Source organism: Solanum dulcamara, chromosome 5 (genome assembly GCF_947179165.1).
Source record: "Solanum dulcamara chromosome 5, daSolDulc1.2, whole genome shotgun sequence".
In the NCBI taxonomy this organism is placed as follows: domain Eukaryota; kingdom Viridiplantae; phylum Streptophyta; class Magnoliopsida; order Solanales; family Solanaceae; genus Solanum; species Solanum dulcamara.
This window is the reverse complement of record NC_077241.1, coordinates 58,076,204-58,093,307: the sequence shown is the minus strand read 5'-3', so window position 1 is coordinate 58,093,307 and position 17,104 is coordinate 58,076,204. Positions and strand designations below refer to the sequence as shown.

Here is a 17,104-nt window from a genome sequence, read left to right as displayed (position 1 = left end):
TTATTAAACTCTAAATTAATAACAAATATATTCTTTATGATACTCCATCGGTATATTGATACAATATCGATATCATATAGGACTGAACTTAATCTATGTGATACTCCGTCGATATATTGATACTCTATCAATATCATCTAGGGTGGGCACTGAAGTCAGCACAACGTCAGCGCGCGGATTTTAAAATAAATTTATATCATTTTAAAATAAAAAATGGTATGAAAGTAATGGCACATTTAAAGATAAATATTTTCTCTTTTTGGGTATAAATGCTATTTTCCATATTTTTAACCCTTTTCCTTTTTAGGAAAAAAAAATATGGAGTTGGTGCTTCTTTTTCTTCTTTTTTCCCGCTAATCCATTCACCAATACAAGTCCCAATCTCTTAAAAAATCCAATGAAAGTGGTCCAAAACCAAATTCAAAAAACAAAAATGCCCGTTACAAATAGGCCCCAAAAATTCCCTCTGCCCCCCTATTCCCACCTCCATCAACTCCTTTTACCTAGGGTTTTGAGTTTACTGTTAAACCTTAAATCCCATCAAATTCTTCCAAAATAAAGATTGAGAAAACCGTTTTAGCTTCCATTTACAACATCAAAATCTCTCCGGATGTGCCCATCAACAAAGGGCTTCGAGCCCATGTTGACAGAATCAATCAATCACTTCTTGGCCTCATACCTAAATGGAAGTTCCGATTTCTCTGTTTTTGAGTCCATTTTCTTTCGTTTAGTCCAAACAATGCCTGACCCACCTCTTGAAATTACATGGTTTTACTCTGCTGTCACTTTTCACTCCTCAAAATCAGCTGGTTTTAGCAAAGCCATTGTTGCTAAAGACTTGTTTCAGTTGCTAATTTCTTGTTCTTCTTCGTGTAATGGGACAAAAAAGATTGCCTTGCTTGCCCCGGTAATCTACATTTTGTATGATATCGTTTGTGAGTTATCGCGAAATGGGTTGTGCTTGACTATTGAAATTAGGGACTTGGTAGAGAAAATTGTTGGTTATGTATGTATATGCTTGGTTGATCCCGAAAATGGAAATGAGTTTGATGAGGATATTGTCTGTTTTGAGGGATTGGCTGGGGTTTGGATGGTTGATTGGGTTGGGAAATGTGCTAAACTTGAGGAGAAATTAGGAGTTTTCTTTCCGATTGTTAGTGTTAACGTTCACAAGGGTAAGAAAAGTAGGTGTGGGATCAGGGATCTAGCTGGTATTGTAATGTGTGAGGTGTTCTTGCTTGCTTTGTCTTTGAAGTTTAATATGGGGTTTGTAAATGAGGAGTTCCAAAAGGATGCACAAGACTGGGCAATTCAGACTCTCAAGCAGTTCCAAAATATTGAATTTTTAGGTGAGTTTTTGCTAGTTAGTGGAAAAGTTCTAGTTTTATTACCTTATTATGTATCATAGCTCATTGTTTTTTTCCATTAATGTTAGTATGTAATTTCTGTACAGTAACATCACCTTGCTATTTCGACCAGTCATAAAGAGAGAACAAAATTCTCATATCAAATTCTATACAGTAACATCACTGGCTCACTAAAATTGATCCAGTTAATATGCTTATATTTTCTAATAGCAAGAACCAAATAATACTAATCTATTGCGTTTTTTTTTCTCTAATGTCTTTCCAAGTTTCTAAGGTGCCGTTTGGCCTCAAATAGTTTTTGGGAAAATTTGAAAGAAATTTGGGAACTAGTGTTTGGCCATATAATTTGCCATTACTTGGCAAATATATTTGGCAAATATCCAAGTTCTAGAAGGCCCCAAATTTTCAAATATTCTGGCAAGTTATTCTTGACAAGTTTTGGTGAAGTTTCACCATGCTTTTGGCCCCAAATTTTTCCAAGAATATTTGACTATTTCAAAAAATATAATTTATACCCATAAGTTCTAAAAATTATTTAAAAATACCCATAAATTTGTATTATCATTTTATAATGAACATGTTCTGTTAAAAAATAATTTTATAACATAATTGATAACAATCAATAACAATAAAATAACAATATGAGCAAGATCAATACATTAATCGCATACTCAAATTTGTCACTGATTCAATTGGAATTATAGTTCATTAAAAGCAAATTATTTTTTTTCTCAATCTCGTCACTCAAATTATAATTCAAACTTTTTCGGTGGAGTTAGATAAATATTAGTTGGAATAAATGAATGATGTATGTTTTTTTATAAAATATAAAAGTTTGGGGTAATTTTTAAATATTTAAAATTTTCCAAATACGACAAGTTCTCAAAACTTCATCCAAAAATTACTTGCCAAGAATATTTGGGAACATGGGGCCAAATGCTATCTAAATGTATATGTGAGAAATATGAGAGAAAATATTATTGAATGTGTATCTACATTATTACACAGAGACCCTATTTATAGACATTTTAATATAATTCTTTACTGTAGAATACTATTCACTTTTTTTATTCCTACTGCTATTCTTATTCTAAGTAGGATTGTATATACCTATTCTTATTCTGACACTCCCTCTCAAGCTAGTGCATACAAGTCATATGTACCTAGTTTGTTACAAATGTAATTAATACTAGGATCAATGAGATACTTGGTGAGATATCTGCAAGTCGATCACTTGACTTCACAAAATTAACAGTCATCTCATGAAATATTGGATTTGATGTATAATGTCAGTCAATCTCAATGTACTTGATCTTCTCATGAATTATTGGATTTGATGCATAATGTCGATAAAGCACAAAGTGATAAATTGCTGAATAGCAGTGTTTAACTTCCCAAACCAAGCTTGAGAAGACCATTTCAGACCATAAAGTGACTTACACAATCAACATACAAGGCTACCAGACTCCCCCTGAGCAACAAAACTAGGTGGTTGCTCCATGTAGACTTCTCATAGTGCAACAATTGCTAGAAAGTGCTCAAAATCTAGTATAAAATATATAGATCGTCTTGGAATCAATAAAGAGTCGACATTAAACAAGAAAGTCACAAAAAAATTGCTCGGAACATACTTATGTGTTGGAGTATTAGATTTGATGGTTTAAAGTGGTCACAATTTGAGATATAAAATTATATGGGTAGGGTCGGAATGATGGCATGACCCTACTGAGAAAGAGAATTATATGGATAGGGTCGAATTGACAACACAACCCTACTGAAAAAAGAATTATATAGAAAGGGTCGGAATGATGACATGACCCTACGCAACTTATATTTGAGGAGTCACTGGAAAGATGCATGAAACTACGCAAATCAAATCTGAAGAGTCACCAAAAAGACACATGGTGCTATGCAACTCAGATATGATAATGTAGTTCGAAAAAAATTCACAATATTATGCAAATTAAATATGAGAAGTAGTCTGGAGAGATGCATGGTGCTGCGCATTGGATATGAGAAAGTAGTTATCGAAAAGATTGCACTGTGCCACACAAATTATATATGAAAAAAATAGTCACAAAAAAGATGGCACAGTACTACACTAATTAGATATAGGAAACTAGTCACCAGAAAGATATTGATGGGGTTGACACAAAACAACCTTAGAAAGTCATCAAAAATTGACGCACATCAACCTATTTGACTGAGTTTTCTTTCTCTAAATATGGGGTTCATGTATATATCATTGGCACTACTTTTGTTAACATAACTAATGGCCAGACATGTGGCATATATAAATCATAGCCGCTCGCCGGTAGCGGTAGCTTTTCTGATTTTCTACCAAGATCGTCGAAGCTATGCTACCATGTGAGAAATATAGGAGAAGAATATTATTGAATTGTGTATCTATATTATTACGCATAGACTCTATTTATAGACACTACAATACAATCCTTTACCAAGTAGGATACTATTTACTATTTTTATTCCTACTACTATTTTTGTTCTAAGTAGAATTGTATATACCTATTCTTATTCTAACATATAGGTCTTATGATATTATGCCATATTGTCTTGCATCACATGAATAATTAAATATTGTTGTTCTTGTATTTGTATGCTTTTCTGTACTAAATTCCTTGAGAGGTTGGCTATAGTAGGTTTTAGGAGAGGTATAGATAGGCCGAAGAGAACTGAGGGGAGGTGATTAGGCAAGAGATGACACATTTTCAACTTACCAAGGACATGATCCTAGATAGGAAGATTTGTAGGTCGATAATAAGGGTAGAAGTATAATAGGCAGTCGAGTGATGTAGTATTAGTTAGTATACGCGTTGTATCTCATTCTCTAATATTCACTATTACTTGTTGTTTCATTTGTTCTGTGTTTTTTGCTATTTTGCTGTCAAATATTTTTCTTTCTATCATGCTTTGATTGCATTTGATTTGAACCGAGAGTTTATTGGAAATAGTCTCTCTACTCCAAAAGATAGGGATAAGGTTTGCGTACATCCTACCTTTTCCAGATCCCACTTGTGGAATTGTACTGGGTATGTTGTTGTCTGTACTTAATTCCTTATTTCACCAATCAATTAGCTATAGAGGTTGAAAACACTCCATTTTTTTCACTCCTTCAAAGAAAAGAAAACCATTGTATTGAGGGCAACCCTTTATCAGATCTTGCTTGTCACTCATTTTTGCTTGAGTTAATTTTAGTTTTTCGTGATGTCTTTACTGTATAACCTGTGAGAGATATAGAGGAAAAATATTATTGAATTATTTATCTACATTACATAGAGACCCTATTTATAGACACTATAATATAATCCTTTATCAATTAGGATGCTATTTCTATTCTTATTCTTATTCTTATTCATATTCCTATTCCTATTCTAAGTAGGATTGTATATATTTATTCTTATTCTAACACTCCCCCTCAAGCTAGTGCATACAAGTCATATGTACCTAACTTGTTACAAATGTAATTAATATGAGGACCCTTTCATCCACTGCTCAGACCACAATTGAGATTGATTGAAGGTAATAAGAAGGTGCAAGTCCTGTTGTTGTTGGATGTTACACATTTTCCCCTTGGACTTAAAACTGCTGGTGGTGTCATGACTCTGTTGATCCCCAGAAATACCACTATCCCAACCAAGAAAGAGTAGGTCTTCAAGATCACCATCACCAACGACAAGGGCAGTCTCTCCAAGGAGGAGATTGAGAAGATTGTTTCAGACCATAGTGTGACTTACACAATCAACATATAGGGCTACCAGACTCCCCCTGAGCAACAAAACTAGGTGGTTGCTCCATCTAGGTTTTTTTTTTCTCACAATGCAACGGTCGCCGAAAAGTGCTCTAAATTTGGTACAAAATATATGGATCGTCTTGGAATCAATAGATGAGTAGATCTTAAACAAGAAAGTTACTGTAAAACTGGTTGGAACATGCTCATGCGCTGGATTATTAGATTTGATGATTGAAAATAGTCACAATCTTAGAAATAAAATTATATGAGTACGGATGGAAAGATGGCATGACCCTACTGAGAAAGAGAATGATATGAATAGTCACAATCTTAGAAATAAAATTATATGAGTACGGATGGAAAGATGGCATGACCCTACTGAGAAAGAGAATGATATGAGTAGTGTCGGAATAATGGCACGACCCAACATAAATAAGAAAGATGGCACCGGAAAGATGGCACGGTGCTACGCAAATAGAATATGAAAAAGTAGTCACCGAAAAGATGGTACGGTGCTACACAAATTGGATATGAAAAAGTAGTCACCGGAATGATGCACGGTGCTACACAAATAGATATGAGAAAGTAGTCTGGAAAAATGCACGGTACTAAGCAAATTAAATATGAAAAAATAGTCATCGAAAAGATGCACGGTGCTGCGCAAATTATATATGAGGAAATAGTCACCGAAAAGATATATGGTGATCCAGACTTTTGCTAACATAATCATTGGCGAGACGGGCGACATATATGAGTAATAGCCGCCTAGCCGCCCACCGGCAGCGGAAACTCTTTAATTCTCTACCAAGATCATAGAGGCTCTGATACCATGTGAGAAATATAGAGGGAAAATATTATTGAATTGTGTATCTACATCATTACACAGAGATCCTATTTATAGACAATACAATACAATCCTTTACCAAGTAGGATTCTATTTCTATTCTTATTCCTATTCATATTCCTATTCCTATTCTAAGTTGGATTGTATATATCTATTCCTATTCTAACATAACCCATGGTTGGTTGTACATCCTTACACTTTCATCTTCTATTATGAAGCCCTTTGAAGTTAGCTAGCATAGGGGTCCTGTGTATTGGGGTCAATGTGGTCTCATTGCAGGTAGTCCGGCTTATATTTCTTTTGCTGGTCACAGCTGGAATTTATGGAAAAAATATTGATATGCTTTCTGGGTGCAAGTTAAGTTTGTTGTTTATCAATAAAGTTGGAAACCTTTAATATTCTTGTGCTTGTGTTGTTGTGACTTGGCTGAGGTTATTGTTTTTCTTTTTTTGGAAAAACTAAGGACACTACATTCTCTGTCTCATTCAAGGCTTCAAGCAAGAGATATAAATTGCTGAGGTTGTTCAAAATTATTTCATCAGTTCTCTTTCTTTTAATTTTTTTTGGAGTTTGATTAATGGTTTGTGAAAAGAAGCTGCTGCATGTGAAGTAAGGCTGTTCAGCTGCTCTTGGAATTCTTTTTGACATGTGCTAGGTATTGCTGCATGTGAAGTAAGGCTGTTCAGCTGCTCTTGGAATTCTTTTTGACATGTGCTAGGTATTCTTGAAGAGTTCATTTCACGGAACTCCATTCCTGTTGAAGTGCAATTTGTTTTCGAGCAACTCATTCTCTATTTAAATCTTCCATGTGCAAACTGATTTTCTTGTAATCAGCCTCACCATCTGAATGCTTCACTTCTGTGCAGTAGTCCAATTTTCTTTATTTGTGGCTGCATATGCATAAAGTTTTCTATCTACTGATGCAATATTCTGTCCATGAAATCTCAATAAGTGCATTCACTGGAATTGCTACTCTATTTAATTGAGTTGGAAAAGCAAACAGCAGAATAATTATGTTAGGGAGCCTACATGAAGAAAAGCAGTTGTGTGCTTCCAGAAAACTAATCTTGGCAAAAGTGAATCATTCTTTATCTGCCAGCATCACTTATCCCACATATACCATGAATGCGAAACTACTTGGGAGTGAGAGTATTCAAACCTCTAAATACTATAATCCTTTCTTAGTTTTTTTTATTTTTTGAGTTTTTGACTTCATTGCATGATAAAACCTTAATAAACTGAATTAGCTGCACTTCTTGCTTTGCTCTTTTTAAGCCTAGACATGAACCTTTTTTATACTTAAAAAAAGTTGTATTGTTAGTGTTAGAAGTGGGATTTGAAACCCGAGACATGTATTCAAGCTTTATATTGACAATATTTCACTTGATTCTTGATGGCTTTGAGTTTTTACTTGTTGTAGATATGCTTCTCAGAATTCTTACGGAAAAAAAGCTTGTGGTCACTGCCCTATTGGTACGTATTCATGACAACCTTCATTATCGCAAAGATTTAAGAGTGGATAGCACATACGATGGCCCAACAAGTTCCATGCTCTGCTGTGTTCCCCAGTCTGTTTGTATGTGTGTATTTGATGTTTTATACGGGTTTTAAGGATGTGTCCAGTCCCTGCTAATGCAAATATAAATTTGCTGATCAAGATTGATTTCTGTAAGGCTAAGCTCTTCACTTTTTGTTCTAAATATTTGTTGTTGCAGAGTTCTGATGATGCAGTTGTTCTACAGAAACTATTGTATGATGCTGTGATACTGGTTGATCATTCATTTCTAAGTTCTGGCAGATGGTTTCAGCCATCCAAATCCTACTTCAGGAACTTGGTTCTGCTATGGTCCTTAGTAGCTGATAATGCCATACAGTTCGCTAGGTAGGGGAAATTGTGCTGCACTAAAATTTGAAAAGAAGCTTGTTAAGTTGTTATCTGCTAATAAATCTGGGTATTGTTGGCTTTTAGGGAAACATGTGATCAAGATAGGCTGACTGCTTATGTAAATGCTTTCTCTGAGTCTCAGCTACCCAGTGAGTTACTTAAATGGGCTTCTATCCGAGCTGGCACAGAAGAGAACCTGAGTAATCAAAAACTTATGACACCTAAAGCTCTCATAAGTATGTTTTTATCTAGTTTTATCTTTGAGTACATTAATCGTTTTGATTTTGCTCATACTGGATCAGTTGCATATTCAGTCCTTACTATGAGGCTGAGGTTTTAGAAAATTGCAGACCATAGTGATTTCTTCAAAATCAATAGCAAATCTACCTTGTGGATAATATATTATATTTATTGTCCGTTGTCATGTTCATGTTTTCTGAGATAAGTTTCATGTATCCACAGAGTGGCTTTTTGTCCTGGAAAACCAAGGTTTCTGGGTGTTTGATCATGAAAAACTGAAGTTTGATGCCAAGGCAGCAATTTGCATTTCAAGGCCGGACTGCTTTCTCCCTGAAGTTCAGCCTGGAGGCTGGACTGCTCGAGAGAGAGAGCATAAGGAAGGAAAACGCACTGGGGATGAGGAAATGGACGATTCATTGGACAAAACATTCTCTAATGCTTACTTCTGTACAGATAAATTGCCTATTGCTGGTGGCAAAAAGCGCAAAGATCTAGTGAAGGACACAGATATAGGAGGAACACCAGTCAAGCTTGTTAAGTATAATGTTCATGAAAGCCCAAACAGAGAGAAGTTTCTTCCTTTCTCTGACGAAGATATGGAAGTGATGGGGTGATATAACTAAAGCATAAAATTATGTATATGTAGCAGTGCTTGGACGGGACCCTAGTTGGGACATTGCATAATAGTATATCACTAACTCAGATCTGTTCTTTCCTTCATTTTGTGCCCCTCTTGGGGAATGTGTGGATACAATGGAAAACTTAAGAGCTAATGTCTTAAAATTGCATATGTTATCACATACCTATACTTGTTTCACTATGCTGTATCAGTTGATTTACAAGAATCGACTTTGGAAGTGGAGTGTCTTTCAACTTTTGACCCTGCTTGCCCTATATTGGACAACACTTTCGGCCTTGAAGATTTTGCCCATGGGGCTAGTGGCAGTTAAAAAAATTCAAGATCACTTGTTTTCAAGATCATTAGTCACTATCAGATCTTTGGATTTGAAAAGTTAATGATGTAAAAATTTGCATATCATTATCTTCTTGCCATAGAAAATTCGAATGATTAGAAAGTGGAGTTTGAGATAGGTAGAGTTTTTGACAATTTCAAAGAGTTTTGAAAATGGATTCGATTACCTAAATCGTGCTCCTCTGAAATAGGTAAAGTTTTTTGTGTTTGTGTTAAGTGTATTTCTGATTAACGTTTTTGTTTGGGTTAGTGTATTTTTCTCACTGAATCTTTTATTTCTCAATTCTAAGTGAGAAACTTTCAGATAGTGTTTGGGTTAGTGTATTTTTCTTACTGAACTGTTTTAAAAATAATCAGTTTCAATTGGGATAAAAAAAATCAGTTTCAATGGGTTCGACCTCGACACCTAAATTGGGATAAAAAAATTCTAAACTATTGCTTATACTTCAATTAATTGAGATATATTTGAGCGTTATCAAGCGCCCCTAGTTTTTACTAATTATTTTTACCAAATTTGCATACACTTTTTCAAGCAAAAAATAGGATAATATGTCATACGTTAATGTATTCAACCACCAACCAATAATGAAAATGAGAAAAACTTGATATCCTAAAACACAAAAATCATACTATCATGAAAACATCATAAACACAACACCTATACTTTTGGATCCACAACCTCAGTAGATGATTTAGCTACTCATATATAATACAGTAAAAAAAATCAGAAGATGAAAAATTCATAATTACTTGCTCAAACATGATGCAGAAAATAATCAAAGCTTATATTGTAAAACTTTGCATGAATGATAAATTAGAGATTATTAAATGCTCTACTATGTCCGTACAGATATTTTATGAAATTTGACACACAAAAACACTACAAAAAGTATTTATATTGGCTCAGAAATTCAAAATTCGAAATTCGAAATTCAAAAATTATCAAAATACTCGTTGGCCTAACTTACGGACCATAAAGTAAACATTCGGTCTTTGAATTTCCTCTACTCCATCATAAATGCTTTCCATCGAGATTCTTGACTTCCATAGTAAAACCATCAACAAACCGTAAAAGTGATCGGTGATCCATGAAGTATTGCATAGCTTGTATCTCTATATTATCGTACTTTGATTTAAAGATCGTGAATGTGATATATGTGTCACGGTCCGAGTCTACAATCTAGATGAGACACAGTACCTAGAACCATGAGTGATCCCAGGCTAACCCTTGGCATAACATATCAAAGCATATCGTAAAGAAACTAAAGCAGAAATTAAAAGCATAACAAAAAGGAAGTCCGTGAATTGAAAATACTAATGTCTAAAATATAGCCTCTACTGTTTAACATAAAGAAATACTTGTCGGGACATGGCCCTCAGCTCTTTCAAAAAGTCTAAAAACAATATAAAAGAAATCTAACTACTAAATCCATGGAGTCCTCAAATGAGGAGGATTCACCAGTTGCTGACCGGAGAATGTTGCACCCTACTAGCCACGAGTCTGAGAACGGGCACCAGAATCTACATCATAAAAGAATGCAGGGTAGAGAAAAGTATGCGTGAGTACGTGGAATGTATCGAGTATGCAAGGGACACCAACATACTTGTATATAACATATAATAAAGGGAAACACTGAAATAAGGATTCAAAATCATAATCATAATAAAGGAACATGAAAAGAACACAATTGGAGTCCATGCATAAGTATCAGTTAGAAATCTTTTTTAAAAGCATATATAGAGATGGGTCTATTACAGTAATCTTGCACAAACTAATACATAAGATAGAATATTTAAAGTGACCCTAATAAGTGAAGAGCATATCATAAAGAGTGCATAAAACTGGAGAGTTTTTTATAACCGACATACACCACGTGAGCTTGTGATACCCAACTTATAATCCCAGCTGGATAGACTGTCCTATACCTTTCCAGAGTATAGGACTATATCTTTTCTATGTGGATCCACTAAACGCTGCCTTTCAGGGCCATATGGAGTTGTCGGACAAAGCAATATACTCAATCCTATGGTGGCATGTAGTTATAAGACTTGGGTTTTCTAAATCGTGTCCTCTCGGTGCTAAATTGTCCTTCCAAAATAACATATTTATATGATGCTCATAGGTATGGAAACCATCCGTCTATTTGAATCATATGTGAGACTAAGCTCAAAAATCTTATCTAAAATAACTTGTTTTGAGGTTGAAATTCATATTATACTAGTTTTCATGCTTAAAAGCCATAAATATTTAAGGAACCATAGAAATCATACTGAATTAGTACAGTAAGGTTTTTAAAACCAAAGTAAAACAATAAAAATATGAATTAATGAAAAAGATCATAACCTTATAAAATTCCCTAGCTTTGTTTCTAACAATCTTGAGAATTCTTGAGAATCAAAATACTTTAGACATAAGAGAAAAGGGATACTCTCATCGAACCTCAACCTTGATTTTTTCTTGAAGTTCTTGAGCGTAGAAATTTAGGAGTGAATGAGAGAATTTAATAATGAAAAACTGATTTCCTACACGTTTAGGGCCATTTAGATAACTTCCAAAAGGTTTTTAGGGCAAAAATACCCTAAAAAGAAAATCTGTGAAATTTGGTCATCTGGCGTCATCTGGAAGACAGACCATCGCTTGAGTGACGGGCCATCACTTAGACCATCAAAAATGTCCAAAAAATGGCCTTACTAGTCGCGTATGATGACCAAGTGTGATGGGCCATCACAGGTCTGACAGGCGGTTGCAGGTCCCGTTACACTGACAACTTGCAGTATCTCTAATAAATAGGCCATAAATTTTTATTCCAAATTCGGATTGATGCAAATTTGGTGGTGTTGAAAATAAAACTTATAGACATTTAATTTAATAGGTTATGGCCACCTAATTCTTTATATGTTGAAAGTTATGGTCATTTAAAGTTGACTCTTGCATGAACTAATGAGAAAAACTTAGTTGGTAGGGACACTTTAAACTTGACTTGCTATTAGAGGTCTCTTACGAATTTGAACTACATTCTATACACTTAATACACTTAGTAAATGACCTTAACATATATGTACAAATTATAAATCATCAGATTCGAGTTTATATTCATACAGAGAAAGATTTAGATCTATGCTTAGAAGTTGTGGGGCATTATAATATCTCCCTATGGGACCATTTGTCCTCGAATGAGGGTTAAGATGGGGAAACAAACCTAACAAGGACTATTAACGAATTTATGCTTACATAGAGAAAGGCACAAGCCATGAATGTAGGAACTAAGACATTCAAACATAGAGCATAGGGGTCGATTCTGAAATAATGCAAGGGTTATTACCTTCAGCATCTTCATCATGAGGAATGAATAATTCAGGATATCTAGCTTTCAGATCTTTTTTGGCTTCCCATGAGCCTCCTCAACAAACTGATTCCTCCATAACTGAAGTTACCTCTTTGGTTCACAACTTGCGAATCTGATTGTCTAAAATATAAACTGGTACTTCCTCGAAAGACAAGCTATCTTTCACCCCAATAGTATCTAATGGAATAATGAGCGATGGATTTCTAGTACACTTCTTTAACATGGAGACATGAAACACAGGATGCACGATTGCCAACTCCATAGGCAACTCTACCTCATAAGCTACCTTCCCAACCCTGCTCAGAATACTATAGGGGCCAAGATACCGGGGACTAAACTTTTCTTTCTTACCAAAACGTATTTCCCCCTTCATGGGAGAGACCTTCAAAAACACTAAAGCATCTATCTCAAACTCTAAATCTCTCATTCTTACATCAGAGTAAGATTTTTGTCGGCTTTGTACAATTTTAAACCGATCTCTAATTAATGCATCTTTTTCCATGGCCTAGTGGACCAAGTCATGTCCTATCAATGTAGCCTCACCCACCTCAAAACCACCAATAGGTGACCTACACCTTCTCCCATACAATGACTCAAACAGAATTATCTAAATGCTGGAATGATAACTATTATAAGCGAATTCAGTAAGAGGTAGATGGTTATCCCAATTTTGTTTGAAGTCAATCGCGCAATCTCTCAGCATGTCTTTTAGAGTTTGAATGGTATGTTTTTCCTAACCATCGGTCTGTGGATGAAAAATTGTACTGAGTTCAATATGGGTACTTAGACCCTTCTGAAAAGACTTCCAAAAATGCAACGTGAACTGAGTACCTCTATAAGATATGATGGACAAATAAATTCCATGAAGCTTGACTATCTCTTGAATATAAAATCTAGCATAATCCTCAGTGGAATTAGAAGTCTTAACAGGTAAGAAGTGAGATGACTTAGTCATCCTATCATAATCGCCCAAATGGAGTCATGTTGACGGCGAGTATGGGATAGACCTATGATGAAGTCCATATTAATCATCTCTCATTTCCACATAGGAATACTTATATCTTGAGCCTTACCACTAGGTCTATAATGCTCAACTTTCACAGGCTGGCAATTAGGGCATTTTTCTACAAAATCAATAATGTCTTTCTTCATGTTGCTTCACCAAAAAACTTCTCCCAATTTGCAGTACATATTGGTAGAAACCAGGTGAATGGAGTATCTGGATCTATGAGCCTCTGCAAAAATCCAATGTTTCAACCCAACTACATCAGGAACACACAACCTACCTTGATACCAGAGAATTCCATTCTCACCAATTGAGAAAGTCTCAATCTTCTTCTTGTGAACTGCATCTTTTAACTGGAGCAATATGGGACCACTACCTTGTTTCTTCTTCACCTCAATCACCAATAAAGATTCAGGGCCATTTTGAACTACTACTCCACCTTCATCAGAATCTGCGAAACAAACTCCCAATTATGTGAGCCTAAGCATTTCCTTCACAAGTTCCTTCTTACCTTCTTCTATATGTACAACACTCACTATACACAACCTGCTAAGAGCGTATATGAAAACATTAACCTTACTTGTAGGTAGAGTACGAGCTCAAGCCATCTTCTTCGTCGGAGATTTAACTTCTTCTTAGTGAAAACATACCGCAGACTCTTATGATCTGTGAAAACATCGACATGTATCCCATAGAGGTAGTGACGCCAAATTTTCAAAGTGATTCTCATGAACCTAAAGTTGTCTAGAAGCATAAGCAATGACCTTGCCGTTCTACATCAAAACACAACCAAAACCAACTCTTGAAGCATCACAGTAAACCACAAAACCATTTGTACCTTCTGGTAAAGTTTGACCTTCTTCTGCTTTAGCCTAGTCAACAGGGAAGATATAGATGAGAATCGCTTTACAAACCTTCTATAATGACCGGCTAGATCCAAAAATCTCCTAATTTTAGTTAGAGTGGTGGGCCTAGGCTAGTTTTTCACTACCTCAATTTTCTGATCATCCACTCGAATACCCTCACTGAAAAATAATGTGGCCCAAAAATGTAATTGACCTTAGCCAAAATTTTCACTTCGAGAATTTAGCGAACAATTAGACATCTTTGAGAGTCTGAAGGATAATCCTGAGGTGATTAGCATGTTCCTTCACTACAGGAGTAGATCGGAATATCATCAATTAATATAGAAACAAACATGTCGAGGTACTGTTTGAACAACCTGTTCATGAGGTTCCTAAAAGCTGCAGGAGCATTGGTTCGCTCGAATGACATAACAAGAAACTCATAATGACCATAACGGGTTCGGAAAGCAATCTTTGGAATATCGCAATCTACAACCTTCAACTAATGGTACCCGTATATGAGGTCAATCTTAGAAAAATAGGTGGCACCCTGAAGCTGGTCGAATATGTCATTGACTCTGGGAAGGGAATACTTATTTTTAATGGTGATCTTGTTCAACTGGCAATAGTCGATATACATACGAAGAGAGCCCACTTTCTTACGTTTTTGTACTGGAGCACCCCATGGGGAACCACTAGGTCTAATGAATCCCTTCCTTTAACTCTATAGGGACCATCCTATATGGAGGGATAAAGATAGGTTGCATACTAGGGAGAGTATCTATCCAAAAGTCTATCTCCTTATCAGGAGGAACTCTGGGAAGATCATCGAGAAAGACTTCTAGAAAATCATATACTACAGGAACTGATGAAATAGATCACTACTAAAAACAGTTCAAAAACGATGGAAATATTAGCGATGGACTGCGTCGCTCAAAAAAGCAATGGACTTTGAGACCTTGTCCGTCGCTTTGTTTTGTATATTTTTTTTATTTTTTATTAATAAAAAGCGATGGATAGGATCTATTTATCCGTCGCTTTTTTGGCAATTTTTTGCGCCATATATAAATATATTTAAAAAGTAATTATAAAATAAAACTAATGACGGAGTCCATCACTTTTAATTGAAAATAATTAAATATTATTTAAAACTGGCGTCTCCGTCCATCGCTTTTTATTACATTTTATTTATTAATTATTTTTTAAATAGGCAACGGACAATGTCGCCCTGTCCGTCATTTTTTTGGTCAAAGTGGTGGTCAACTACTTAAAAAAGCGACGGACAGGGCAATACTGTCCGTCGCGCTTTCTGAAATATTTCAAACTAGTTGTCTGACTTTTTTTTATTTTCTTTGCTCTCTCTTTCTCTCTCTCAACCCTCTCCCTTCTCTCTAAAAATCCGACCCCCACCCCCTTCGCTGCGTCGCCACTATTTGCCGCCGCCACGACCTCCCCGTCGCTGTCGTTGCCGTCGCCTCTCCCCACCATCAGTTTCTCTGTATTGTTAATAATAAGGTTAGTTAGTTTAGGATTTTAATTTTAAAAAAAAATAATTTGTTCATTTAATTTGTTTAATGTATCTTTCAAGAAAATACGTTCTAATAGTTGCACCATATATGATTGCATTCTTGTCAAACTGAATCTCTGTTTTCTATTTACTTGAATCTCTATGGTATGACTCTTAGTGAGTTGATATTTTTTTCATTCTCTAAATTGGATTTGTTATTTTTTTGTTTAAGTAATTACTCTTGTTGTTCGAGTTACTCATTTTTCTCTTGCACTGCTGGTCATTTTCATAATTTGGTCATGTTTCTTAAAATCATTAACCTCTAAAATATTTTCAAGAAAATAGGGATGAAATTAGAATCATTATTAACATTAGCTTTAGGATTACTCATCAGTATCTCACTTGTTGGAAGGTTACTAAAACTGCACAAGATGTTTCTATTGCAACTTATGAGTTATTCAGGCAAGCCAATGAAATGTTTGATCTAGCAATACCACCTATTCAATTTCCAGAGATTCATAGCAACCCAATGTCTTCGTCAAATGTAAGATGCAATATAATGTATGAATTTAAGTTCACTCTTCATAATTTGTCCATGTTTCTTAATTAATTTCACTAATTCATGACAAATACTTGGTCCAAATTTAGAACTCTTTCACAATCTAGTCATCATACTTCTAGCCAAGAATACGCAAACTTTAAAACTTAATTAGATTAATTTAGGTCTTTGCTTTGCTTTGAATTGTTTTTTGAATTAAATTGTGAATATAATATAGAACTTGAATTGTGAGCTTGAACTTAGAACTTAGAACTTGAAATTTTATTGACTTTAGAAATCTTGTTGAATTGTAGTCCTTATAAACTAATTAAGCTAATTAATTAGAGTTAGACAATATTCAAAGTCATGAACTTAAACTCTAGAAATTTTGAAGTTGAACTTTGAAATTTTTAGGTTTGTATATGTTTGAACTCTTTAAACTTTAGAAGTAACTAGAACTTAGAAGTTCATGTGGTTATTAATTTGAACTTTAGATACTTGAATTTTAGGAATTCAGAACTTTATAAATTATTTTGATTTGGATAAATTTTGAACTTTTAGACTTTAAAACTAATTCCCCAGACCCCACGATGTGGGATTTCACTGGGTTGTTGTTGTTGTTGTAGACTTTAAAACTAATTAATTAAAACTTTATGTTGTCATGAAATTGAACTTTAATTAGATACTTGAATACTTGTATTTTAGAACTTTAATTTGTATATACTTGAAACTTGTAATTTTGTTCTTATTTAACCTAGAACATCAGACTTGATTTAATTAGAACTTGAATTATTTATAATT

General features: G+C 34.8%; 1 protein-coding gene across 1 annotated transcript; it reads left to right on the top strand.

The window, feature by feature from the left end:
- Positions 1-455: 455 nt before the first annotated feature.
- On the top strand, positions 456-8,904 carry LOC129889253 (uncharacterized). The gene is made up of 5 exons (XM_055964484.1): positions 456-1,349; positions 7,383-7,435; positions 7,678-7,844; positions 7,932-8,083; positions 8,310-8,904. Exons 1-5 carry the CDS (start codon positions 611-613, stop codon positions 8,699-8,701), a joined length of 1,503 nt encoding a protein of 500 aa, XP_055820459.1. The 5' UTR covers positions 456-610; the 3' UTR covers positions 8,702-8,904.
- Positions 8,905-17,104: the final 8,200 nt, after the last annotated feature.